Source organism: Podospora pseudopauciseta (assembly GCF_035222475.1).
Source record: "Podospora pseudopauciseta strain CBS 411.78 chromosome 5 map unlocalized CBS411.78m_5, whole genome shotgun sequence".
In the NCBI taxonomy this organism is placed as follows: domain Eukaryota; kingdom Fungi; phylum Ascomycota; class Sordariomycetes; order Sordariales; family Podosporaceae; genus Podospora; species Podospora pseudopauciseta.
Window position 1 is genome coordinate 1,442,962 of NW_026946665.1, and position 23,951 is coordinate 1,466,912.

The 23,951-nt window shown below is 52.4% G+C and overlaps 7 protein-coding genes across 7 annotated transcripts; 2 read left to right on the forward strand and 5 right to left on the reverse strand.

The window, feature by feature from the left end:
* Positions 1-35: 35 nt before the first annotated feature.
* On the forward strand, positions 36-3,568 carry QC763_510000 (uncharacterized protein; the record flags this gene model as incomplete). The annotated part of the gene is made up of 3 exons (XM_062913589.1): positions 36-654; positions 713-1,105; positions 1,165-3,568. 3 exons carry the CDS (start codon positions 36-38, stop codon positions 1,599-1,601), a joined length of 1,449 nt encoding a protein of 482 aa, XP_062765014.1. The 3' UTR covers positions 1,602-3,568.
* QC763_510010 (uncharacterized protein) lies at positions 2,311-3,801 on the reverse strand (the record flags this gene model as incomplete). The annotated part of the gene is made up of 2 exons (XM_062913590.1): positions 2,311-3,119; positions 3,147-3,801. 2 exons carry the CDS (start codon positions 3,799-3,801, stop codon positions 2,311-2,313), a joined length of 1,464 nt encoding a protein of 487 aa, XP_062765015.1.
* A 1,930-nt stretch (positions 3,802-5,731) lies between these two features.
* QC763_510030 (uncharacterized protein) lies at positions 5,732-7,378 on the reverse strand. Its single transcript, XM_062913591.1, has 2 exons — positions 6,377-7,378; positions 5,732-6,297 (listed from the first exon to the last, which is right to left on the reverse strand). The coding sequence occupies exons 1-2, from the start codon at positions 7,359-7,361 to the stop codon at positions 5,960-5,962; spliced, it is 1,323 nt and encodes a 440-aa protein (XP_062765016.1). The 5' UTR covers positions 7,362-7,378; the 3' UTR covers positions 5,732-5,959.
* A 686-nt stretch (positions 7,379-8,064) lies between these two features.
* Positions 8,065-9,556, reverse strand: QC763_510035 (uncharacterized protein). The gene is made up of 2 exons (XM_062913592.1): positions 9,188-9,556; positions 8,065-9,128 (listed from the first exon to the last, which is right to left on the reverse strand). The coding sequence occupies exons 1-2, from the start codon at positions 9,337-9,339 to the stop codon at positions 8,117-8,119; spliced, it is 1,164 nt and encodes a 387-aa protein (XP_062765017.1). The 5' UTR covers positions 9,340-9,556; the 3' UTR covers positions 8,065-8,116.
* A 373-nt stretch (positions 9,557-9,929) lies between these two features.
* QC763_510040 (uncharacterized protein) lies at positions 9,930-15,040 on the reverse strand. Its single transcript, XM_062913593.1, has 5 exons — positions 14,720-15,040; positions 14,336-14,649; positions 11,574-14,279; positions 10,711-11,480; positions 9,930-10,680 (listed from the first exon to the last, which is right to left on the reverse strand). Exons 1-5 carry the CDS (start codon positions 14,794-14,796, stop codon positions 10,258-10,260), a joined length of 4,290 nt encoding a protein of 1,429 aa, XP_062765018.1. The 5' UTR covers positions 14,797-15,040; the 3' UTR covers positions 9,930-10,257.
* On the forward strand, positions 14,956-16,119 carry MRP10 (40S ribosomal protein mrp10). The gene is made up of 2 exons (XM_062913594.1): positions 14,956-15,490; positions 15,543-16,119. Exons 1-2 carry the CDS (start codon positions 15,385-15,387, stop codon positions 15,710-15,712), a joined length of 276 nt encoding a protein of 91 aa, XP_062765019.1. The 5' UTR covers positions 14,956-15,384; the 3' UTR covers positions 15,713-16,119.
* A 495-nt stretch (positions 16,120-16,614) lies between these two features.
* CDC24 (Guanine nucleotide exchange factor for Cdc42p) lies at positions 16,615-23,813 on the reverse strand. Its single transcript, XM_062913595.1, has 5 exons — positions 23,654-23,813; positions 20,631-23,594; positions 20,034-20,576; positions 19,737-19,979; positions 16,615-19,661 (listed from the first exon to the last, which is right to left on the reverse strand). Exons 2-5 carry the CDS (start codon positions 21,231-21,233, stop codon positions 17,943-17,945), a joined length of 3,108 nt encoding a protein of 1,035 aa, XP_062765020.1. The 5' UTR covers positions 21,234-23,594; positions 23,654-23,813; the 3' UTR covers positions 16,615-17,942.
* Positions 23,814-23,951: the final 138 nt, after the last annotated feature.

Sequence of the window (23,951 nt, forward strand, 5' to 3'; positions counted from 1 at the left end):
ACGCGTTTTGAGCGCGTCGTGAGTTCCACTCTTGAATGTTTCGGAATCATGCCCAAAGAACAGAGACAATGAATATCGCTAATCTTATCAATCCCGTTGATGAAACGCCGGCCTGGGAGCCGAAATGTGAGCTGAAGTCGGAGCCGAATGCAACCCCTCCTGCGGTTACACCAGCAGCAGATCCTGCAGCACCACCACCACCACCACCACCAACAGCACCAACAGCACCCACCGTCGTCCCCACCACCGCGGAACCAGAACCAGACCCAAAGCCAGCAGAAACCGAATCAACCAACACAAAAAGAAAGACACCTCCTTCCTCCACGCAGCCAAAAGCAACCCCCAAACGCGCCAAAACACCTGGCGATCTCTCGAGAGAATGGCAGAGGCAATATTTTCAGGGTGCTCCCCTGTCCGAGTTCAAGGGGATAACATCTGGTGAGCTGTTGTTGGGAACAACGGGATATGTTGCCTCGCAAGCACCCATCCAAGGGCAGATGATGATCGAGATTATCGCTGCGGCACCTGACCAACCGCTTGGTGGTGCGGTTAGGCTGAAGGCCTTGCCGGAGGGGGTCCGGCCTGGAGAGGAAGAGATGATGGGGGAGTTGGGACAGGCGCAGGATGTATTTTTGTTTCCGCTGAGACATGTTGGTATGTTCTTTTCACTATGCCGTTGTCTTGTTTGGTAAGATGTTGACGAGGTGCACAGAGGACATCATCATCACACGTGGTAAAGCCATACAGAGAGAAGCATGGAATATCCTCATTGTTCCATCGCAGGCGGTTGGGGCACAGCCATTAAGGTGGTCTCTTCCCGAGATTGTCTCGTTTAGTTGGACGGGCAACTTGATGGGGAGGGAGAAGGCCAACTTGAGGCTAGGTGGGAGGGCGGCGAAGACTGTTGAGGAGGCAAGTAAAGATAAGAAGGTGCTCAATGCTTTGTTGTGTGTGGATGTTCTGGAGGAGGCGCTGAATGAGGCCTTGGAGCCGTACCGGAAGAGGGTGCAGAAGGTGGACTTGATTGATGAGTTTACCAAGTCTTTGAGGGCGGATATTCAGGCTACGTTGAGTTCTGCTCCAGAGCTAAAGGGGAAGCCCTGTGGTATGATGATTTCTTGTTGCGTCAGACGATGAGTGAGATGACTGACAGAACTAACTTAGGCAACATCCATGTTTACCCGGCCGGAATCCTTTTCAAATCCAAGTCCAGGATTCTGTACATGCCCTTCCGTAACATTGAATGCGTCACATTGACAGTAGCGTTCTGCCTGAACCAAAAACAGCTAGCAGGTCTGTCCATGGGTGTGCAAGTCAAGAAGGGACAGCGAGAGCTCGAGGCTGATGAGGCCGAGGCGAAGCGTTGGGAGCGCGAAACTGTTGGCATTTACTTCAAGAAGATTGAACTGAGGTGTGTCCGAACGCTGAAGCGATGGCTTGAGGAGGCGGGAGTTCGCAAGTTGGAGCTAGAGAAGGAGTCATACTACGACTATGCAAAGGGTTCGATCACGGGGGAATGTGTACCGTATGTCCTGCCACCCCCTACTGCTAAGCCTTCGCCTCCAGGTGGTGCGCGAGAGGTGGCCAAGGAGCAATCATGAAGATCCAGGACAGATTATCAGCTAGACTAGGATGATATCTCGCGATGGCTCAGTGCTTAGTCTGTCAAGCTCGCCAAGCCCATGAAAATATGCGCCCCCAACTAGCACATAACTTCCATCGCCTTTCCCACTGTCCCGGACGATCAACGCAGTAGCATTGCCATCCAGCACGACCACTTGATCACCAACAATAACCTTCTCGGGGGCTACCCCACAAAACCCTTCTTCAGTTATGCAAAACCGCGTCCCCGCTGTCGCCCTGTTCGATCTGTCCTTGAAGAAGCAGAATGCCCGAAACGGCTCCACACGCGGCATAATAACTGTCTCTCCTCCCTTCAGCTTATCCCTCATGGGCAACGCTCTGGAGAGGGACGAGAGTTGGCCGAGGAACGCCTCGAAGCCCTTCTTCAGACGCGGCAAGTCGTCCGTGTCGAAAGCCAGCGACCTTTTCCGAATGAACAGCTCAAAAACTATTTCCATTGGATTTACTTCTGGCAAAGTATCCCTAATCATAATGGTTGCCTTGACAGTAGCGACAATCCAGTCCATCCAGTCCTGTGAAGGGGAAACTGGAAACATTCGCTCGCTGGTTGCTTTGATCGTATCCACTACAACACCTCGTGCACAGAGTTTGGTATCGTCGAGGACACGCATACTGGCTGTTCGTGCAGGTCCTGCTTGAGCTGTGAAGACCATGCGTGCTCCTGGGTTAACTGAAGGCGATGTGTCGGCCCAGTTCTGTTGGATTGTGGTCAGCTTCAACCCAGCAAAGCACAATATGCAAGATATATATGATGTCTCTCACCGGAACCCATGTGGGCAATTCAGGATCCCGGTCCGCAGAACCAGATATCCCAGAGCAGCGAAGCAGTTCTTCAGCGTACCCTTTCTCAATCAACAAGCGGGCAAACCTCGTGAAGACCTTGATATGGGTCTCACTCGGCTCGTAGCTAACATGTCCCATATACTCTTGCCCATCTTTTGCCAATCCGATCAACGCATACACCTTATCGCGGAGATCTGTCGCCATGAAGAATTGGCCGGCCAGAACGATGAGCTCGGCCAAAGTAGCCGGGCACTTCTTCCATATCACCCTCTTCTCAAACATCAGCCAGGCCCGCTTCAGCCCTCTGTGGGGCTGATCACTGTCAGCCAATTCCTCCCCTTGACGCTGCATGTATGCGCGGTTGTCAACTTCGCTATACTCCCTGATAGCGTAGCATGCAACGATAACAGCACTTGCATCCAAACGCGCATCCCCAAAATGGAACCTGACCTTCTTGGCGGAGAGGAACTCTTGCAGAATCCAAATCCTCTGAAAGTACGGAGATGCAAAAAACCGGCGCCATGACACCCAGAGAGGGCTATCGACGGTCGGCAGTCCGTATCTTTCAAGGAACTTGGTAGGGCCTGGGTCGGCAAGGCCGAGTTGTTGGAGTTGCAGTTCCAGGTCGTCTGTTTGGGGAACGACCTTAAAAGTATGGTCCTCGCCATCCTCGCCATCCTCGCCATCCTCGCCATCCTCGCCATCCTCGCCATCCTCGCCATCCTCATCATCCTCATCATCCTGACTATCCTCCCCCTCCATCTCCGCCCTCAACAACCTCTCCGCCCTGCAAACCCTTCCCACCAACTCCACCACCCTCCCCCCATCCCCCTTTTCTAGCGGCACAAACGCAACCACCCTCTTCGCCTGCTCATAAACCCTCCTCATCAACCCAATCTGCACCCTCTTCTCCTCGCAATCACTTTGGTCAATACACAACGCGTCAACCCACAACCTTTTCCCCGCATGCAACTTCCTCACCGCCCTCAAAGCAGCGTATAAGTTCCTCGTGACCGGGACTTGTCGCCCGTCTAGATTTATGTAGACTGGATCTGACGGGTCACCCCAGACGTAGGAGAGGGCGGAGTACCGCTGGAAGGGGTGCATTTTTCTGGGTTGAGTTGGGGTGGTGTCGGTCCAGACGATGAACTCGTTGGGTTTCCCGGGGAGGGGGGGGCTTGTGTACATGACTGAGAGGGATTTGATAGGGCGGGGGCTGGTTTCTGGGAAGAGGTTGTGGTCGGAGTTTAGGTCGGAGGGGAGGAGGTAGCAGTTGATTTCGGGGGAGGAGGGAAGGGCGGGGGCGAGGACGAGGATGCGGATTGAGGTTGGGGTTGGGAGGGGGGTGTAGGTTGCGGTGGTTGCGTCTGTCATTTTGAAGGAGCTCGTTGGAAGTAGGCGCGCTGGATGAGAAAACTCAGTAGGTAGCCTGTGATCGTTGAGGGTGATGTTGACGAGAAGGTGTATGAGTTGAGGGCGCGGATATGATGAGAATGTATTACAGCGCAAGGTGTTATCCGGCTGGCTGGTGCCTGATTGTGGAACAACTGCCCCCTGTTATTGTGTCAAGGCAGTAGTTGTGTTTGGCTTTCTTTTCGGCATAGAAAGAAATGACTGGTATGCTATGGTTCCTACTAGGCATGATCCTTAACTGTAAGACTCCTTACTTGCAGCCTTGTAAACAGAGCGAATTGCAAAAAAGTAGAATAGCTCCAAACAAATCTGGCGGGTATTGCCGCTGTCCCAGTGGGTGGTGCGGCGCGGCTCCTGTCGCGTCAACCTGTCGCCGAGTTTAGCCCATCTTCGGCGCTCCTCGGCTGGTGTTTGGCTCTGCATATAGCAGAGATCATCACCACATCACAAAAGGCCGGCCCAATAACACGAACCTCACATCTACACCGTCCTTTATTTGCATCAAGATGGTCCGGTTCAAGCCTGTGTAACCATCAGCACGAACACAAGTTCAGCGCACTTGAATATTGAACTCCAGCCCGCCAACAGGATTGTAATACCATCAGGAGAAACTCCTATAGTATGACGGGTTTAAACTTTTAACTCCCTGCTTATTTCCCGTCGTCATGGGTCACTTTCCATCCGAGACGGAGGCCGTGGCAACTGGAGTCGCACACGCCACGAGTTTTGTATGGATATTGGCGTTATAGTGGTGACCTGACGCTGACATACAACTCCCTATCTTGGGTATTGCTCGCCTCATGTCTCATATCGTTTTCCTATTGCTGACACGCCAGGTCCTTGTGCTAGGTACAACGCTCTAAATCGGCTCCGGGAGAGCAAAGTTGGGGGCCAGATTTGACTGCTACTGTGGCTTTTCTCCCACTTGCGCTCCAATCCCACGCCGTGTTACACATGCCGAAATGTGATTGGCAGAGAATACCAAAATTGAAAAAACCGGTGGATTATATTTATTCTTTATGGAGACACGCTCGAACCCTGCTAGATACGGACTTGTGTCTCGACGCTGAGTTTAAGGTGTGAGAAGGGCTGTAAAGTCAGCGTTTGGAACAGCAGTTCAATTCAGCGAATAATCTTCAGTGGCCTCAAGGTTCTTGATGAAGACTCTTCTGACTTTTGGCTGTCTAGTGAGTTTATTTATACCTAGCTCTCATCAAGAGCATAATATTTGTGTAAGTGGTGTTGGTAGTGTTGTTGGTCGGGGTCAACAGGTAGTTGGTCTTTGCAGTGTAAAATCCGACGGAGAAAATCCCTGAGGGATGTTCCTTAGATGTTTGTGAGATGTAAGGGTATCGTCCTTGCAGACACTCCTGCGACTTGATCAGACCCGAGAGATGTCTCCAAAGTTGAGTATAAAAGGGGGCCACTCTTCCCATCTCAAACCATCAGATAACCTCCAGCAGCCACAACAACAATAACAACAACAACAACAACAACAGTCGCCCATACTCGTCCGCTAGGTAGCTTTTGCTCCGCCTATAGCAATGCCAATCTTTATATGCCTAATCTTTCTACCTGTCACGTTGGTGATTGAGTACTATTTTCATTTCCCCCCAGCGATTCACTGGTCTGTCTCGACATTAGTTTAAATACAAGATACATTGACTGTGGTTGCCCACAGAAGGCAGGGGCTTCGCTCCTGCCCTCGTGGTCCTCCACTTATATCTCCGAGAAAGGAGGAAATACTCTAGATATAAGAATGGGCCAATAAACATCCACAGAACTCTTAGTTGCTAAGGATCCTACATTACGAGCATTTAGTTACAGTAAGTAGAGTAACCTCCAGCCATGCTTTTCACCATGACTTTACGGAGCTTTCGCTCCAACAATACCAGCAAGAATTTTGATGGGCCCGTCAATCTTGGCCTCCCACAATAATCACCTGTACGACTGTTGAACACTGTGCTCACACAGTAGAATCGAGATTAAAGGTCTTGATTCAGGTGGCCTTTGTGAAATGGTGTTGGAAGGATGCTTCATGAACTCGACAAGGGCCTGCACATTGGTTCTACTTGCCCATCCGACCCTACAGCAAAGTCTAGACTCTAGCCTTGACCTCTCACAAACGATTGAACCGGCATCGTCGGCAAGCCATGATCCTGCACTGCCGACACTCATAGATGAAAATCGGAAGCTCATTGTGGCACTCGTCGCACTCCTGAGGGCCTCGACGTGACTTCCATCTCTCGTGTCGACACTCGTGGTTGATAATCTGGTTCTGCCTCTCTTGCTCGACTAGGTTGGCTCGCTGCCAGTCTGGAAGCTGGGCGGCTCCGGCGTTGCGACCCACAATAACGTTTGCCCGATCAAGGAGGCGGTTTTCCTCCCACTGAGGACAACTGCAGTTTTTCCAGGGCTCTCCGCAAACGTAGCAAAACTCCGCACCGCAGCGGCAAGCTTTGGAATATCAAAGTCGCAGTCAGTTCATGTCCCTCACGAAAGACTACAGGAATCCAATTTTGGGAGAAAAACTCACTAATGTGGTAACATCCGTGACCGAGCTCGACAAATCTCAAGCAAGACCGACATTTCTGCCATCCCTCAGCCGCCGCGAGACGGATGAGCTCTTGCGTGGCAGGGTCCTCTGGGCAATCACTGTTTGCATGAGCCGCCTTCTTGCACACGTCACAGGTTCTGGCGCTGCACCGTGGGCATGTTGCAATGTTTCCCTTGATAGCCTGCGGTGGGACAAAGGTTGAGCAGGTTGGTAGGTGACAGTAAGTTCGGTTTGGCGTCTCGAGCTCAATCTTCTTGGCCCGAAACTGTCCAACTAGCGCTGACGGGAGGAGGTGTCGGCAGCCGTCCAGAAGGAGTTGATTTCCGCAGCAGCGAGGCGGAAAAAGCGACTCGTCCAAAATTGAAGACTGAAATAGGGTCTTTATACAACCGCGGCAGTAATCGTGCCCGCACCCGTTGCTGTTGACCATGTCGAAGGAGAAGAAGGCGTTATTGCACGCAACACATTCCTTCTTCTTGTTGTTCTCTCCTGACACTTCCTGTTTTCTGCTCGAAGCCCAGGCAGATGATTCCGCATGTCCACTCGTGCCAGCACGATCCGGAGAGATCCAAAGCTGTTCCAGCCTTTCAAGCGTTTCGCCGTCGAGGGCAGGCGTTGCTGGCCGTGGAATTGTGCTGCTGTACGGATTTTTCGTTCCAGACAACTGAAATGCCATCTCCCTGTCACTGGCGGCTCGCTGCTCTTCTGCTTCCAGAGCTCGGATCACAGCGGCGTCTTGTCTCACTGCTTGCGTAATGCTCTTGCTTATGGCTTCGTCGGCTAGGAGCTGGGAAGTGCGCAGTAATTCATCGCGGTATCCTTCGATGGCGAGGGCGAAGTCGGGTTTTTCTCCCGCGTGGCCCTTGCCTTTTTGGCGGGCCGTTTCTCCAAGAGCATGAAGGTCGTCGAGTTGCATCTGCACCATGAGACGCAAGGTCTCATGGTCGAGACCAGACAGGTCCATTACGCCAAAGGTCGGTAAGAACGGGGTCGCGGCGTGGGGATCTCCAAGAAGAGGATGAGGTCAACTTGTCAGGGAAGAGTTTTCACCTTTTCATTTGGCCGTGGGGAAAATTGGGCGAACAGCAAACGGAATGTCTGCATGTCTAACGAATCCTCATTGGAGAAACGGGTAGATGCTGCAGGCCTCAATGTGTTTGATGACTGATGGCTGAACCGGGGCTTAAATGGGTTTTTTGAGTTGGCCGGTGGCCGCCACGCACCACAACAAACACTGGAAAAGCTCAACAATGAAAAGTGCTAAAAGTTGAATACGAGATAGGCGCTCTTCGGTACGCCTATCTCACCTGTGTGGCTCAGGTGGCCTGTGTCGTGTTCGTGCATCTCAAGCCTTGATTGGGACTCATGATGATGAACGACACCATCTTCATGATTGGTCCACGCCAAATTCTGACTTCCAAACGGTAACTCTTGATACACACAAACCCAAGTCGCACCTTCCCGACTCAAATACAGCAACTTATCTTATATGTGTGATGGGGTGATACCCAGGTTAGGGTTCTTTGTCTGGGGAGGCGTAGGAGGCGGAATAGTTGAACGGAAAGAGCATTTTGTGGGTGGTGGAGGTCGGATAATGCTTAACGGGTATAAGGCACTCAGCAGACCTCCTTTTGCGAACAACTTTTGGTGGAAACCACGCTCAATTATCCAGCACACGACTACACCCACCTATATAAAACCCCACCACACAATCCCATCTTATACAATCCTAAATGTAACCGCCGTACACCCCGACTGCGACCAAGTCGGTCTAGCAACATACAAATAAGCACCACAGCTAAAAACCACCCCAAACCCCCTCTCAGGAATCCCGCAGCTCATGATCCCATTCCCATCCACATTGCACGTCACCATCGGATCCCCCTTACTCGCAGCCTGCGCGTCCGTCTCCATATACAACACGCCAACCTGCGCGCTGGTCTGGGTGGAGTACAGCTTAATATCCGGGTTGGAAACCAACCAAGGCTGTCCGCTGGATGTAAACCCAAAGTCCGCCGCCACTGCCGCGCCAACATTGTTGATGTCGTACTGCAAATAGCCATTGACCATGGTGAGGTATCTCCCCTGACGGGGGCCGTTGTTCAGGACGAGCTTGCTCTGCTGGGTTGGCTGGATGATGTTTGTTACTGTTGTTGTGGTTTGGAGGTTGGTGCTGACGGTTGTTATGGTGGTTACGGTTGCGGGCTTGACGAGCACGGTGGTGACGACGACATTGATCACTGATTCCGAAACGGAGGGGGTGGCGCTGCTGACTGTTTCGTAAAGGGTCGAGGTGGAGGTGTCGGCCGTGGCGGTGACCGTCTCGGTGATGTCGCCTACGGCGCCGATGCAGGAGCAGGCGGAGGAGTATTCGGCTTCGTCTGAGCAGACGGAAGCCGCCGGCAATGTCGAGGTGATGGTCTCAGTCTCGGTAGTTGACGGCTCAGTCGTCGCGACGGTCTCGACTTGGCTCACAGTTGACGACGACGACTTTCTCGTGCACCCCCTGCGCTTCCGCATTTTCTTGCCAACGGGTGGGGCAGGGCTGGCAGTGACGGTGGTTGAGACGGTAACGACATTTGTAGTGGTGTACTCGGTTGCCGTCTGGACAAGACTATCATACGAGGTCAAGGTCTCCTCTAACGTTGACGTGGCGGTGGTAAACGACACGATGACATCGATGTATTCAACAGTCGTGGTAGCAGTGGCAAAGACTGTCTCGGTGGGCGTTCTGTTTAAATTGAGCTCAGCAACTGCACCAAACCCGCTAGATATAAAACATGAACCTACACAGTCGACACGACAGGCGACCCGAACTGGGCCACACAAGACGAGAACCGCACGGCCGCGTCATTGCCAGAGAGGCCAGCAACGTGGTTCAGACAGCTTGTATCCAAGCATGCCGGATTAAAGGGGCTAACGGAGACTGTTGCGACAGGCATCTTGAGTAAAGCAAAAAGAGTGTAACGATGCCTGAGCTGGAAGGGAAAAAATATCAACGAAAGTCGGTCCTTGAAGAGGAGTAAGAAAGACAGAGGCCAGACGACCAGCTCGTCGTTGTCTTTCCCATCCTTAAACCCAAACGATAGAAAGATCTGCCTGGACCATGTCGTGGGAAATTATTTTGGATACTCTCCGCGTATTCAATGCTGATCGGTGATGGCTCTTTGCTGGATGCCAATTCAGGCCCTTCCAGCCAACCAAAAGACTGGGGACCCCCTGGCATAAACAGCTGAGCCGCCCCGTAGAAAATCGATAGCGCATCCTAAAATGAGCATTGTACAGTCTGCTGGTGTTGATGGTCTGTGCCGTGCAGAAGCGAAAAAGAGAAGCATTTCTCCCTGTTGCTGACTGAGCGAGCTCTCGAAGATATTGACCCGTGAGAGACAATTTGTTCAGGGGCAAGTAAACACAAATGTTACCTCCTTGCATGCTTCAAGCTATTCGGACAAAAACGAGAGCGTGGTGCTGCGTAAACACAAAAAATCAGGAAACCTTGGAAGACCAAATCGAGAAAAACACAATCACAAATACACCTCAATTGTAATCCATAACATAGCTATCCACCATCCCACATACCATCCATCTCAATGCACAATATACCTACACAATCCCAAATATAATACCACCCTCCCTAACCCAACAAAGGTATCTCCTAGACAGGCCACACCAAACCAAGCCAAACAACGGGGTATTCGCTTTCCCGAGGAAGAAAAAAAGGATAAACAAATAACCACAACTAGACAACAATGCCTATATCCATCAACAATCCCAACCATTCATCCATCCCATCTATGCAGTGTCATCCATCATCAATCCCAACCCATGCCAAACTGAATCCAAATGCTAGTAAAACCAACTCAAGATGAAGAAGCCGCAGGTCTCCCCCTCCTCTTGGGGGCAGGCGTCCCGTTAACAGTGGTCATCCCCAACTTGGCAACGTCAGTCCGTCTCGTCGGCCTCCCAGCGGCCTTCTTGATGCCCGAAGCCGAAGCAGTGGCAGATTCGGCAGGCGCGGCCGCAGTGGCCTTGGTAGCAGCTCTCGAAGCAGCAGGCTTGGGCAAAGCAGTCTTCGCCCTTGAAGGGATAGCCCGCTTGGGAGCCGTGGTGCTCTCAGCAGAGACAACCTTCTTCATAGGAGTCGGCGTCTGCAGTCTGGTAGATCTAGTGCTGCGTCTTGTGGAGGCGGCAGCGACAGGCGCGGCAGCCTTAGCAGCAGCAGTCTTAGGGGCATCAACCTTAGTGGCAACAGACTTAGGAACAGCAGCCTTGGGAGCAGCAGCCTTGGGAACAGCGGCCTTGGGAACAGCGGCCTTGGGAACAGCAGCAGTTGATGTGGATGCCGTAGCGGCAACAACCTTCCTTGTCCTGGTTTTCGGAGGCTCAGGCTTGTTCTCTGCCACTGACGCAGCCTTTGATACAGTAGGAGGAAGCGGCACCTCTGTGATGGTAGGAATAGCGAGCTCATCCATATCATCATCATCCTCCATGGCCCGTGACATTATGAAGTTGGTCGTTGTGGTGGTCTTGACGACAGGAACATCGTTGACATCGTTCGCATCGGCAGCCGGTAGGACTGGGGACTCGCCCTGGTAACTAGCCAGTTCCTCAGCCCACCTGACGTTCTTGACCGTCCGATCTGGGTTGGTGCGCGGCTCCTTGGGCTCGGCCTTGGCCTCGTTGACTTTCCACGAAGAGTCCTCAGCATGCCTCGCCAGAATCACAGCAGGGTGGACAGCTTGGCCCTTGTTCTTGCGGGTGTTGACCCTCGTCATGGTAGCCAAGTCCTTCTCCTCGTTGCGCTGCCTGGCCATGTTAAGGGTGGCATCCATGGTGCTGTCATCCATGGCTCCCATTCCAGGCAGCCGCACCGGAATCAACGACAAAGCAATCGAGTTTGCCGAAGGTGCTGTGGGCCGGAGAGTTCGAGTGCTTCGGGCACGGGTAGACCTCCGGGGAGCTTCATCATCCGGTGGTGGGGGAGCAACGGGAGTGCTTCTGTCGAGGGTGTTTTCCGAGGAACCGAGGACGCGCTTGCGCCGGCGCTTGGGAGGAGGCGCCTGACTGGGACTATCCGGGGCATCTTGCGGGGCGACCATATCCTTAGCTTGGCTGTCCTTCAAATCTTCGAGCTTTCTCTTCTTAACAGGGCTGGGGCTGTTGGGGCTCTTCTCACCCAAGGGCTTCCTATCCGCGGGCGTATCGGCCTCTGCATTGAGCATGGGCGAACCGGTAGAGGAGGTGATGGTGCTCATTGACCCAGACCGACGCTTGAGACGAGAGTTTTGCGCTATCGAGGCTGCTGCAGCGGCAGCGGCGGCGGCCTTTGCGTTCTTATCAGCAGTCACCCGCGTTACAAACTTCCGCAGCAATTCCGCCTCCGAGTCGTCGTGCCTCGCCTGCAATTGAATCGTATCGTTCTCTGGTCGAGGGGGCGGCACCGAGGTGAAATCGTCATCCACTGCCATGGTAAGCTCATCGCATGCTTCATCAACTACCTCTTGTTCGATTACTTCATCTTCATCCAGGTCATCCGACTCAGCCTCGAGTTCATCAGCAAGTGTTGTCACAGAAGGTTGCACAAGCTCAGTTGGCGAGGATTGGCGGCCATAAATTGGCGTAAAACCTGAGGCCCTAGATGCGTCGACATTGTCTTCAGTCCTTTGTTCAGGTGTTGAGACCTTCCCTGTCTCCTCGCTTTGTGCGATGGGCGTGGCTTGAGGGGGTGTGCCAGGCGCCAAGACTTTGGCCTGGGATACAATAGCCTCGTCTTCGGCTACCTGGGGAGACAAGGGAGCATCGCATTCAGGAGTGGGAGAGCTTGTCTTCTCAACCTCAACGGGTTCCTTCTCGTCTACGGTATCTTCAGCGACAAGGTCGACAACCGTGTCCGCATCGCTCTCAAATGAGAGGGCCACAGGAAGAGGGGCGGTCTCTGGCAAAGATACCTCTTCATCCTTCGCATTGGCCTTGGTCTCTGGTTGAGAGGGACTGGCAACAGGCGAATTGGTAGGCTGCTGTTGTGGCGAGGCAATTGGGGGCGAGGTAGTCGTGGTGGTGACGAGATGTTCAGTAGAGATGTCGACACTGCAAATGCTGAGGTCGGAGAGCTCGCATGTATCATCCATCGAGGCAAAGCTATCCTCATGGGCGCCTGGTGTGGAAGGTGAACCATCCAACTGGTTGAAACGGGGAACCTCGTCTTTTCTGGCGCTGCGCTTGATACTTCGCTTGATGCTCAACTGGAGAACAGCATCAAGATCGTGGTTCTGGAGAGGCGTTGAGGGACTACCAGGGGCCACCCTGGTGCTGCGAGGGGTTGAGGGAGCGGCAGGCATGTCGTTCTTCTCAATGGAAGATTCCTCAGTAGCCTTGAGAACAACGCGTGGCTCGATGAAAGAGATGGCCTCATGTTCTTCGATGACCATGGATGTGTCTTGGACCTCGACAGCAGAAACGACCTTGACGGGGGATTTTCTGGGAGATTTCCTCGGAGACTCAATGATAGTGGACTCCTCGTAAATGGTTGACAGACCTTCGGGTTCGTAAGGGATGAAAGAAATGTCGCCTTCGGCAGCCTGGTGTTCATAAACCGGTGACTCCTCGATCTCTGCGACCTGCTCTTCCTTGACAAGCGCGGACACCTCTTCCACCTCCGTGGGTTGCTCCTCAGGGGCTGGCGACTTTTCAACCTCGGCTAGCTGGTGTTCCTCGACCGGTGACTCTTCGATAGAGGCCGGGAGCGGGGTAGAATCCTCGAGAACTGATGGCTCGTCCCCTGCATCTGTCGCACATGGAGCAGGGCTAGCTGCTGCCTGTTCTGGCTGTTGCTGCGGGCTGGCATCCTTGGCTGGTGCGCTTTCTGTCATGCCTGAGATGTCAGTCATAAGAGGACTGAAGAAACCATCCAGAGGTGCAGATGGTTGAGGAGTTTCATCAAGTTTATCGACACCAAAGGCGAATCGCCTGGGGGTCGAGGCAACAGCCTTGGATGGTTGACCAAAAATGTCCGAGTTGGTCTTGGCATCAATCTCGATAACATCCTCCTTCGAAGACAGAAACCCTCCGCCTAGCGTACTGCGGCGGCCCTTACCACTATCCATTCCTTCGGCAATCAAGGCGTCAAGGTTGTTGAAGCTATGTCGTCGATTTGGACTATTGCGCACAGCGTCCAGACGAGAGATGCCAAGAGATTTGCGTTCAGTTCTACGAGCAGCTGCAAGAGAAATGCGTCGACGAGCTTCGTGTTGAGGTTCCGCAACGCTATCTGATATCGGTTGGTCAAAGATGAGGGGAACAGGACTGTCGGTATGTTGCAGCTGTGAAGCAATGGCTCTTGGGGTCGTTGTTGCTGGTGGCAGCATTGCTCCAGGGGTCGAGGTAGCAGGTGAGGGTTTCGAGGGAGATTTCTCTGGCGGGCTCATCTTGGGCGATTCCAACACCACCTTTGTTGGAGTTGCGTGGATTCTGAAGGCCCTGAGCGGTGAGTCGGACACCTTGATGGGCGACAACATCGTAATTGCGGGCACCTTCTTGACAGGCGACAGGGCAGACACCGATTTCTTGGTGGGGGAGAGCCTAGGCATCAGCAATTTCCTTGGTGATTCGTCTCCGTCTGGAAGGAGAGTAAAGCGTCTACTGAGTCTGCGCGTTGATCTGTTCAGTGAAGCCCTGTCGTCGATCTGGATCGTTGGCTCGGCGGCCTGAGGAGCAGATGGTATCTCGAAGTCGGTAGTCCGGTCCATGTTTGGTGGAATTGGCCAACGGGAGTTATGTCGCTTTCTTGGTACCCAGCTCAGTCGGTTATCCGGGAATGTCGCGTCCTTGGTGGTGAAGCTCGTCTCCAAATTCTTGGCTTCCTCGTTAACTTTGTTCACGAACGCTGTCGACAATGTTAGTCCCTCCCCTCAAGCACAACACGATGCAAGATGAGCGTACCTCTCGCCTCGCCCAAGTCCACACTTCCAATAAGGCGTGCGTTCCTCGGCCGGTTGGTCCATTTCGCATCACCGTAGACCGGAACATGAGCACTCCCCCTCACGCGCTTTCGCGGGTTCTGGCCCCGCGCATCCTCAAGCTCGGCCATGTCGCGTAGATAGCCATCGCGCGCAGGATTTGACCCACTCGAACCGGGGACGCGTTTCCAAATCTTTCGCTGTCTATGGCCTGCCACGGGGTCGACCGCAACGCGCTGCCATGGTTTTGGGGCTGGAATCCTTGGTGGGAGGAAGGCATTGGCTGTGACTCGGGGTCTGGAACGTAAACACACTGTCAGCTGGAATGTCCTCCAAAACTCCAAAGGGGAAAAGTCGAAAGACATACTGCTCTGTAAAATGCAAGACATCATCAGTTTGCGCCGCGGCGGCGGCCCGTTCCAAGCCACCTGCGAAACCGAGCATCTTGAACCCAAAGTCGCTGTGGTGGATCTCGTGAAAAACTGAAGATTATTCTTTCGGCGTGCAAATGCAAAGTTAAAACAGGACGAAAAGTAATGATTCAATGCCTGCTACTGCTGCTTCATGTCGTAAATAAGTGTCGCTCGAGCACCAATGACGCGTTGTCGTGAAAGCTGCAGAAAAGAAACCGCGAAGCTCGCCAGCGCGTGTCGGTTGATCCCCCGGTGCCCAATGAATTTCAAAGTGGACATGGGTTTAGACTTTGAAGGAAACGGGCATTTGTTTACATCTTGAATTTCCAGCGAATCATCGAGCACCGCTCTCTTGGAAGACTTCCCGGATGGTCCTAGCGCTCCAAGTGCTCAACACCCCACGCTCCACACCGTCTTCCATCCTTGCACATTTCGGTCTTATCAGCACGTGAGCTCCTAATCTCTCTGTATCGTTCAATAATGGTGGGTCCTAATCGGCGCAACATTTCGAGGAACCTTTGAAGCCGACGACAGCCCACCTCATTTGCGATGCAATTGCTGTTGCCATAACACGCCACTTCATCCCGCCCTTCTAATCTGAGCGACAGCAATCATAACCATGTCCAAGAACCCAATCCGTCTTCCCCCCCTCCCGAGGCTTCGGGTCCGCAACCCAAACAAGCGCGAGCAAAACCCCTGCCTCACCATCATGTCCTCTGTCCTCGGTAGGTCTGCTCTGTTTTCCGACAAGGTCCACAGGAGCTAACTCAGAAACAGCGTGCTGGGCTTCCGCTGGCCACACTGGCAGAGCATGCAACACAGTCGAAGACGCCCTCCGCGCCTGCATGGACGCTCCCAAGCCCCCTCCAAAGCCAAGCAACACCATCAACTACCATCTCCAGAGACTGTCCTCGAAGCTTATCAAGCAAGCGTCCAAGAACAAATAAACGGGTTGTTATGAAAAAGGAAGGAACAGGGAGAAGGAGATGAGGATGAACTAGACGGGATTGATTGCCACCTTCTTGAACAACACGCCGTGGGACAAGGGTGAAGCTCTGGGTGTTGACAGCCGTACGAGGGGTTTCTGGTGAAAGGGAAAGCCTGTGTTGCGCCGGAAAATGGACGGCCATCTTGACGTGGAGGAAGCGCATGACGGAAGCCACGACTTACGGAGCTGGGCAGCGGAGCAGGGGAACGTTGGTATAAACAAAACGGGCCGAGCAAATTGCATCGGGGAGGGGCGTTAGTGCTTTTTTGGCTGTAACAGGCTTTGACAAATACCCGCCGTCATGAAGATGATGGGTTTGTATATAAAATGTACAATATGAAAAATATACGTAAATACCCAACACCACCACGGACAGACTTGTTGAGACGGCCAGTTAGCCTTGGTCCAGCACTTGACCATCCGACAGCTCTAGTAGCATCTATCCAAAGCTCACTCTCCACCAGAAAAGTGCGAATTACATTCTGAGGGCTGCCGGAGAAATCTCAAATCCCAAAGCCAAAGAGCTATGCCATGACTATCTGCGTCGTCTTCAAAATGACAAGTTGAACAACCTGAATAAGAGAGCCATCAGAGTAAAACGAATGTCGAACCCTGGGAAAAAGGAGGCAAATACTTACCGACCAAAGTCAATGTTGTAAGAAATGAAAAACACACGTATCCTACCGAACCAATTTCGCTTCCACAAAAACCATGATTTACCTTACTCTCATCCTAAAACATTCCCCATCAAAGACTCATAACCCCCAACTCACAGGGAATACTAAGTTGCCATTCCAAGTAAAACCAGGTGCAGACTTCACGCTGATAAATCACAAGCATATGTAACACCTAGATAACACAACCCAAATCAAAACCTTTATCATCTGTATATATCAAGACTGACAACATTGTATATCTAGGTAGGTACCCCCTCGATCAAACCAACGTCTTCCAAAATTCTAATAGGTACCCATCTCCAAAAGAACAACACTAGAAACCACCACAGAAATATTTTCCCCCCAGAATCAAGGTAAAAATGAGTGTCAATACCCCCCCGCCCCCCACCAAACACGTTTCCGCAAAGGAGTGTCACCCATCCACTCATACATCATCATCCTCACATCATCCATGATCACATAAGAAGCGTCTTCAGCCCCCAACAACACACCACAGCAAAACCAACGCTGCAAAAACAACAAAAAATAACTGGGTATTCATGGTACGAACAAAGTACGAACGCAAGATATAAAAAAAAAGACCAAAAGAAAAGAGTCTAGCGACATTCAACAATGACAACAACAACATCATCATCAGCACCCCTCCCGGCACCCTCCACTGTTCCTCCCCCCTTAATATTACCTCACCATCACTTATAACTTCTCAACTACCACAACAAATAACCATAGCCACCGCGCCAACCATACCTCCCTAACCCCACAAATAAAGATAAAGAAAACGAAAAGAAAAAAAAATGAACGTCTGTTTTGGATCTCCAAGAAAATAAAAACAAGGAGAAACCCCCTCAGCTAAACCAAGCCCCCCTCCTAAAAAGCCTCGAACACGCTCCACCTCAGCAAAGGTCTCCTCTGGAAAAAGAATGACACAGTATGGGATGTGGTTTGTGTCTATAATGTGGTGTTATGGTGTCCATCTTCGTTGGTGTTGTCAAGGTAAGCTGTGCCATGGTTTTGGCTGTGGTGCTGTGGTGGAATGATGATCCTGTCGGCCGTCAAGCAGCAGTGTCGTGGTGTTGTGATGTGGTGTGTTGGCGTTGCTGGTGATGTGGTATGCTGTCGACGCTGAAGTGTTCATCCTCCTCCCCTTCTTGCTGTAACCACGCCCCTCTCCTCTTCTCCGTCTCCAACCCCATTCAAAAAAGCAACCAGACATAAAAAAACATTCAACCGATCGCTCCTCTATGAGTTTGATGATGAAAATCCCGCGCAAAGATTGGAATAAACCGAAGAAAACAAAAAAAGGCTGATGATAGAAAGGAGGGTATGAGATAACGCGATGTGTGTGCTTTGAGAACGGGACAAAGGAAAGAGCCCTAGGAAGGCACTGTGTATGGGTGTCGTCCCAGGGCGAGATGTATGGTGTGGTAAGTTGCGTGAGATAGTGGTTAAGAGCGAATCGCTCCATCCTTCTGCGTGTCAGGCAAAGGAGAAGAGAATAGTTTGACTGGTGGTTTACATCTCACCGACACAGAAAAGTTCAATCTCATCCATGCCTTGAGAACCGCGCATGCCCTCTTGCCACTCGGAAATGGCGATTTGGATGTCCTCATCGCTTTCAATGGTCACAAAGTCGCCATCTTCATCCCGATATCGCAACCTCAGCTCTCCCTTAGAGATGCTGCTGTTGGTGAACTTGCTGAGCCGGTGATCGATGCGGTCAATCAGGTTCACGTAGTTGAGCTTGTCAAAGTGAACGATAAGAGTGAAGTAATTGCCGGTATCGTAGTTGACCCTTACCCGGAGTTGACTGGAAAAGGCAGTGTCTGGCGTGGGAGGAACCATGGATTGGCTGGAGGTGATCGGCGCCGTTACCAGACCAGGGGCAACGGGCCTTGAAGGGTCCACGGGAGCCAACGGTGCCAGTCCAGGAGGCGGAGGGCCAGCCGGTGGTGGGATGTTGGCACCACTGCCGGGTGTACCTTGACGGGGATAAACAGGTTGTGTTGGGAACTGCGCCATGCCGCCATACTGTCGTTGACGTTGCGCACCTGGGGAGCTGGTGTTTGTGCGCAATGGCAGATCGTTTGCGGGGCTGCCCGTGTTGCTCCTTGGGATATTGGAGTCATGCCGTACATGGATGGGGTGAGGTGGATGTCCCTGGTTCAAATGAGCAGGGATTCCTGGGACTGCTGGAACGGACTGGCCAGTTCGGGCGGCTTGCCCATTGATGTCAGGCGTACTATAGCTACGGCTGCGCTGCTGCTGCAACTGGGCCGCGTGCGCCGAGTCACGTTCGCGAGGCATTACTGGCATGGATGGACCTCGGGGGTTCCGTCCATTTGCGGTAACCATGCCATACGCATTGTTTGGAGTAGACCCATCTCTTGATGGGGCTCGGGGTGCGGCAGGGGCTGTATAGCGATTGCTATCCTCGGGTGCCCATCCAGGTTGCGGTGTGCCCGTTTTCGGAAATGGATAACCTGTCTGGGAAAAGATACCACTCGTGGTACTCGTCCTGCTGGACGCTGGAGACTCGGCTACTGGCGAAAAGTAGGACTCGGCACCACGAAGTGGCGAGGCCTGGTTGGTCTGGATGTTCAGTGGGGTGGGAGGCTGAAGAAGGGGGAAGCTCGACGGCGGTGCTCGAGCGATGCCTGCCAGGGATTGCGAGCTGTCGTTGGTGGCTGAGCGTGTCCGCAAGCTGGTGCTCGAAGCATTGCGCGGCATTGTTCCAGGTAACGCCATGGGCGGGTTGTACGCAGCCGGCGTGGCAGTCCCCGACGGTGCGATCAAAGTGGACGAATCGTCATCATCATCATCGTCCTTCTCGGCGTATGGGTTTTCCAGTCCACTACTCTGGGAAGCCATCCACGTGAAGTTTGTTGCCGGTCTCTCCGGGCTTTGTTGCACCTGGCCTGTCTTCTCCTTCCGTTGCTGTTCCAGTCCAGTCGCCCACTTCTTCATCATTTCCTCATTCTGGAACTTGATGATAAAGTTCTCCACGCCGGGATCACCCTTCCACCAAATTTGGACAGTGTATGAACCAGTCTTCGACAGTGCTACCACATCGGTCACATTCGTCATAAAAATCCGACCCTTAAGCTGGAGCTTATTGTTTTTGTTGCGAACCTTCGGTCCAGTCGACTTGGTCTTGTCCTTCTTATCCTTATTCTTGCCTGGGAGCAACTCTTTGCAGCAAAGCAAGATGTTCTCAAAGAGATAGATCTCATACTGCGCGGGTAACCCATCAGCATCATATATCTTGTTGTCAAAGACCCCCCTGATGAAAAGGTAATTTGCACTTACGTCCTTCTCTTGATCACTCTTGCCCGGGATAACGGTGTAAACACCGTGCAATATGAGTTTCCCAAATTGGCTGACTTGGTGGTTTTTCCAGTCGTCAACCCTGCCCATCAATTCTTCCAGTGCTTCGTCGAGCTCTGCGCGATCGACTGCTTCGTTGGCCTTTTGTAGCACGCGGCTGGCTGCTTCAATACCTGCCGAAAGGTCTGCTCTGACTGTTTCATCGTCACACTTCTTGAGCAGTTCCTATCTCCCAAGTCAGTACACGGCACACCAGTAAACATGGGAAAATACACTTACGTTCAGAAGAAGTGGATATTTGACCAGTCTTTGCATCGGCTTCAGCAAGAACCCGTCAAGCGTGTTCAAGTCGCAGGCTACAGCGTGTGCTGCCGTCTGGATCTTGTCAAACACCTGGCTTGCTAGTTTGCCAGCCTTTTTCTGGTTTGCAATGAAGGGCTGGTAGCAGTTGTTGAATACCTCCTCGTAGGCTACAAATGGGCTTCCCCATTCTTGCCTGGCAGCCGGCATTGAGTTTGTCGTTTCTACCCTGATTAAGAATTTGCGCTGGCAGTCCAAGATGGCATTGATGTTAAGGAAAATGTTGTGCACAACATCTCCTGGAATAATGCCCCTCTCTTCTAGTGTCTTCTTCAAATCCTGTAGGTTCTCGAGATCCTGGACGTACTTCCGTTCCGTGTCTACCATCTCGCGCACAACGTAGTCTCGGTGGCTCATTTGAGAGCCTGGTTGCATCATATCGTCTTCGGGATAGGGCTGAACTTCGAGCATAAGACCCTTGACCTCGAGAAGATCAAGAACATAATTGATTACAGAGGTAACCTGAATCATTGTTAGCAAAACACCCAACTAGATCGGTGGAAGGAATAAACACACCTTGACGAAACCCGTCGTGTCCTGTCCTGTCAAATCCGTAATGATGAAAGAATCAGCTGCGGGAACATTGAGCTTGGATTTGCAAGCCTCGACAAATCTCAGGATCGCAATCTTTGCCAGCTTGGACTTGTTGGCTCCAGGGGGTTCATCGACCTGGAGTGGCACTTCGGGTTGGAGAGCATTGTAGATAGCTAGCAGTGGAAACCCTGATCGCAGCAGCTCCCAGAGCGATTCCACTGGTCCCTCCATGGATTCGGCGGCCATTTCATTGAGTTGCTCTAGATACCCCTCAAAGCCGGGAACCTTGGCCAGCCGCTGCTTTAAAGAAACGCATATCTGGTATAGAGAGCGCGACGCATCGGCCTTTTGGTTGATGATGTTATTGGTGGCCACGACATTACCAGTGGATGATGCGGCGAAGGTTGTGGCGTTGTTCAGCGAGTTGAAAGACGTCGAGGAATTGGTAACTGGAAAAGTGGACGAGCCAGAAAGCTGGCTCACGCGTGGTGGCGCGCCAGGTACAGTCATGCTGGTTAATCTATCGACAACATCCATTGTTGCGGCAGGGCCGGTGTTCATGCGGAGTAGGGGAGCATGGGCCATAACCAGCTCTCCATCCGCAGACCGCCGTGTGGATTTGCCTGTAGAGGCAGTAACCGGAGTCGGCGTCGACGTTGGGCCTCTACAGATCTCGATCGGTCGCTCGGTCGGGGGAAGGGATTGAATTCGGGATACAACGGCGACGCAGCTAGGTGCTCGCTGTGTAGGGCGATGAATGTCAGGTCGGTCGGCTCGCGGAATGTTGCAACCTAGCGAGAGCTGAAGTCTACTTTTTTCGAGGATCTCGAGTCGCACCGGGTATTGTCGACGCTAGGTTGTGGGCTCCCGCCTTGTTTGCCTTGTCCCGCAGCGCTTGCTTCCTCGCCGCCACTTTGTATCGCTTGTCGCCGGAATGGCAGGTGCTGGCCGCGGTGTCTCTCTACCGGTTGCTAGTGCAAAGTGCCCAATCCGTGATGCTGCGAGCCTCGACGTCGCAGTCTATCAATGTCGTCTTCGTCGTCGTCGTCGTCGTAGTCAAGAGCGTTGCAACACCGTGTCTTATGTTCCAGTCGTCTTGTCGGGCGTGGCCGATCCCAGTTCCTGCGTGGTGCTGCTCTCTCCCGTGGCTGGGGTGGCCTTGGCTCGTCGGCTCCCTTTCTAGCAGACAGCGTGTGGCTGAGTGGTGGTGGTATGTCGGTGTGCGGTCGGTGCGTGCGAGGTGTTGAGCCGGCTCGCGATGTCGCAAAAAGTGCGAGGATAACGTTGACGAGAGTGCTACTCGATCTCGCGCACGTAGCGGGTAGCAGGTGCGGTGTTGAGATGTGGTTTGAAACGAAAGGTCGTGGCAAGGACCGCTCTCGGAGATGGTTGGTTGGCGTGCGAAAAGGATGAGCCAGCCCGGGGTTGGGGCGTTGTCTCTTCAGCGTGTGGGTTCCAGTTCGCTGTGGTCTGTGGTGGTGGTGAGTGCTGAGTGGTGCCCGTGGGAGAAAATGGGGGCCAAGAAATGTGCGGGCGGGGCGGGGACAACGGCCGGGCGTGATCAACGGCTGGCGGCCAGTGTCCCTAACTTTAGGTACTTGACCGCTGACGAGATTCCGCTTAGGAAACGTCATTTTGGCCTCCATTACTGCTGGGAACGAATGTAATGCATTTTTGATTGTCTATGTGACCGTCGCTGCTGCTGTGATGGGCCACCCTTGGCTATAGAATCGAAACATGAATGTTGATGTCTCCTTCTCAGCCTTGTTAGTCGGCAATGTCCCTCGCGGTAACCGTAACGTGCTCTCTGCAGGAGAGTGACATTCTCCCCCGTCTCCCTCTGTGTGTGCCTGGTCGATCGGCCAATAGGTCCAGTACAAAGTGCGGTTTACCTGACAATTCCATGTCGTGCCGTTCCGCATGACTGTTTTTGGAATCAAGTGTCCTGTGTCGAGTGTGTTTGGGAATAACACATCCCTCGAGCTTTGCCGAAGCGTGTTTCGAGCCTCCATCGTCCAAGTACTTGTCTACCCGATCTTTTTCCTGTTCCAGAGAGAAGATAACAGCTCTTGGAGAATCAGGATATGGATGTCTCTTAGAGCCAATGCTTACTATAAACAGTAAGGCCGCGAGTAAGTGAATGCAGATGAGTTATTGCGTTCATGTACATTCAAATCAGAAGGGGTCCAACTTGCTCCACCTCCCATCTTGGCACGTGCTCCATACTGGGGCTAGTGCCTTGCCCAACCAATTTCCAACATTTTAAAGCCCCCGGAAGATGGCAGCGTTTTCCTTATGGCTTCCATTTCTGAGATGGTTGCTCTTCTAGAATATCTCCCTCGTTGTCGTCTTTGCCGTTTCCAACCGGCGATGCATGAGGCGGAGGGGTCATGCCCCTCCATCAGGCATCAGGCATGATTTGGGGTGGGTCCAAAATGTTTCAGGCGTTTCCCCAATCTTCGGCGCTAATCCATATTTGACTTCCGAGTGGACCACTCCCTAAAAGCTTAAGCCAACTCTTGACAACCCCAACCCTTCTAAAGCACGACAACTTCAACAGCAATGGTCCCGTCACCACGTTGCTGTCAAAGAGCCTGCAACAAACTCGGAAATCCCGCCGTCAAAGATCTTTGTCATTCCATCAGGCCACTGCAAGAACAATCAACAATGAAATCCTCTGAGTCTTCTCGGGTCCTGATGCACCCCGAAATTCCATTTTGAGACCCGATAGTGTGGTTGCGGAATTTTGGAAGAGAACAAGATCTTTTCCATGATCACCTATGACGAGTCTGTGCTCGTCCCTCCTTTAAAGCGTTGAGTTGTCCTAAAATCGAAGCCACTAGGCTTTACTTGGTGTTGTTTAGGAAACAAAAGGACCTGGGGCTCTCAATGTGGTACCTGTATGGTTGTATATTTGAACGGCTTCAGCCACTCAATCATATAAGGCTTTATTATTAGAACAATCATCACCACATACACCATAGTAACTATAAATGCCCACATACCAGCTTAGAGTTCAGCCTCGTCGACGGTGGCATCTAATGGAATCCAACTCAGTGATTAGAATAAAGCGGGAAAATAAATGCACAATCTCATCAAGAAGCCGCCGAGTGTAAGGAAAGGTTTTACAGCAAGTAGACACTACCTACTCAAAACCGACTTTTGGTGATGGCTCCGTGCTGTTGTTCCATAACTTCAATTTGAGGTGTAAGCGGGGCTAACCGCTTTGAGACCGCAGTAGACCGCCCGGACCACAAAGTATGAAAAGTGGGACCAATCCCCAATGCCGGGTTTGTCAGCGAC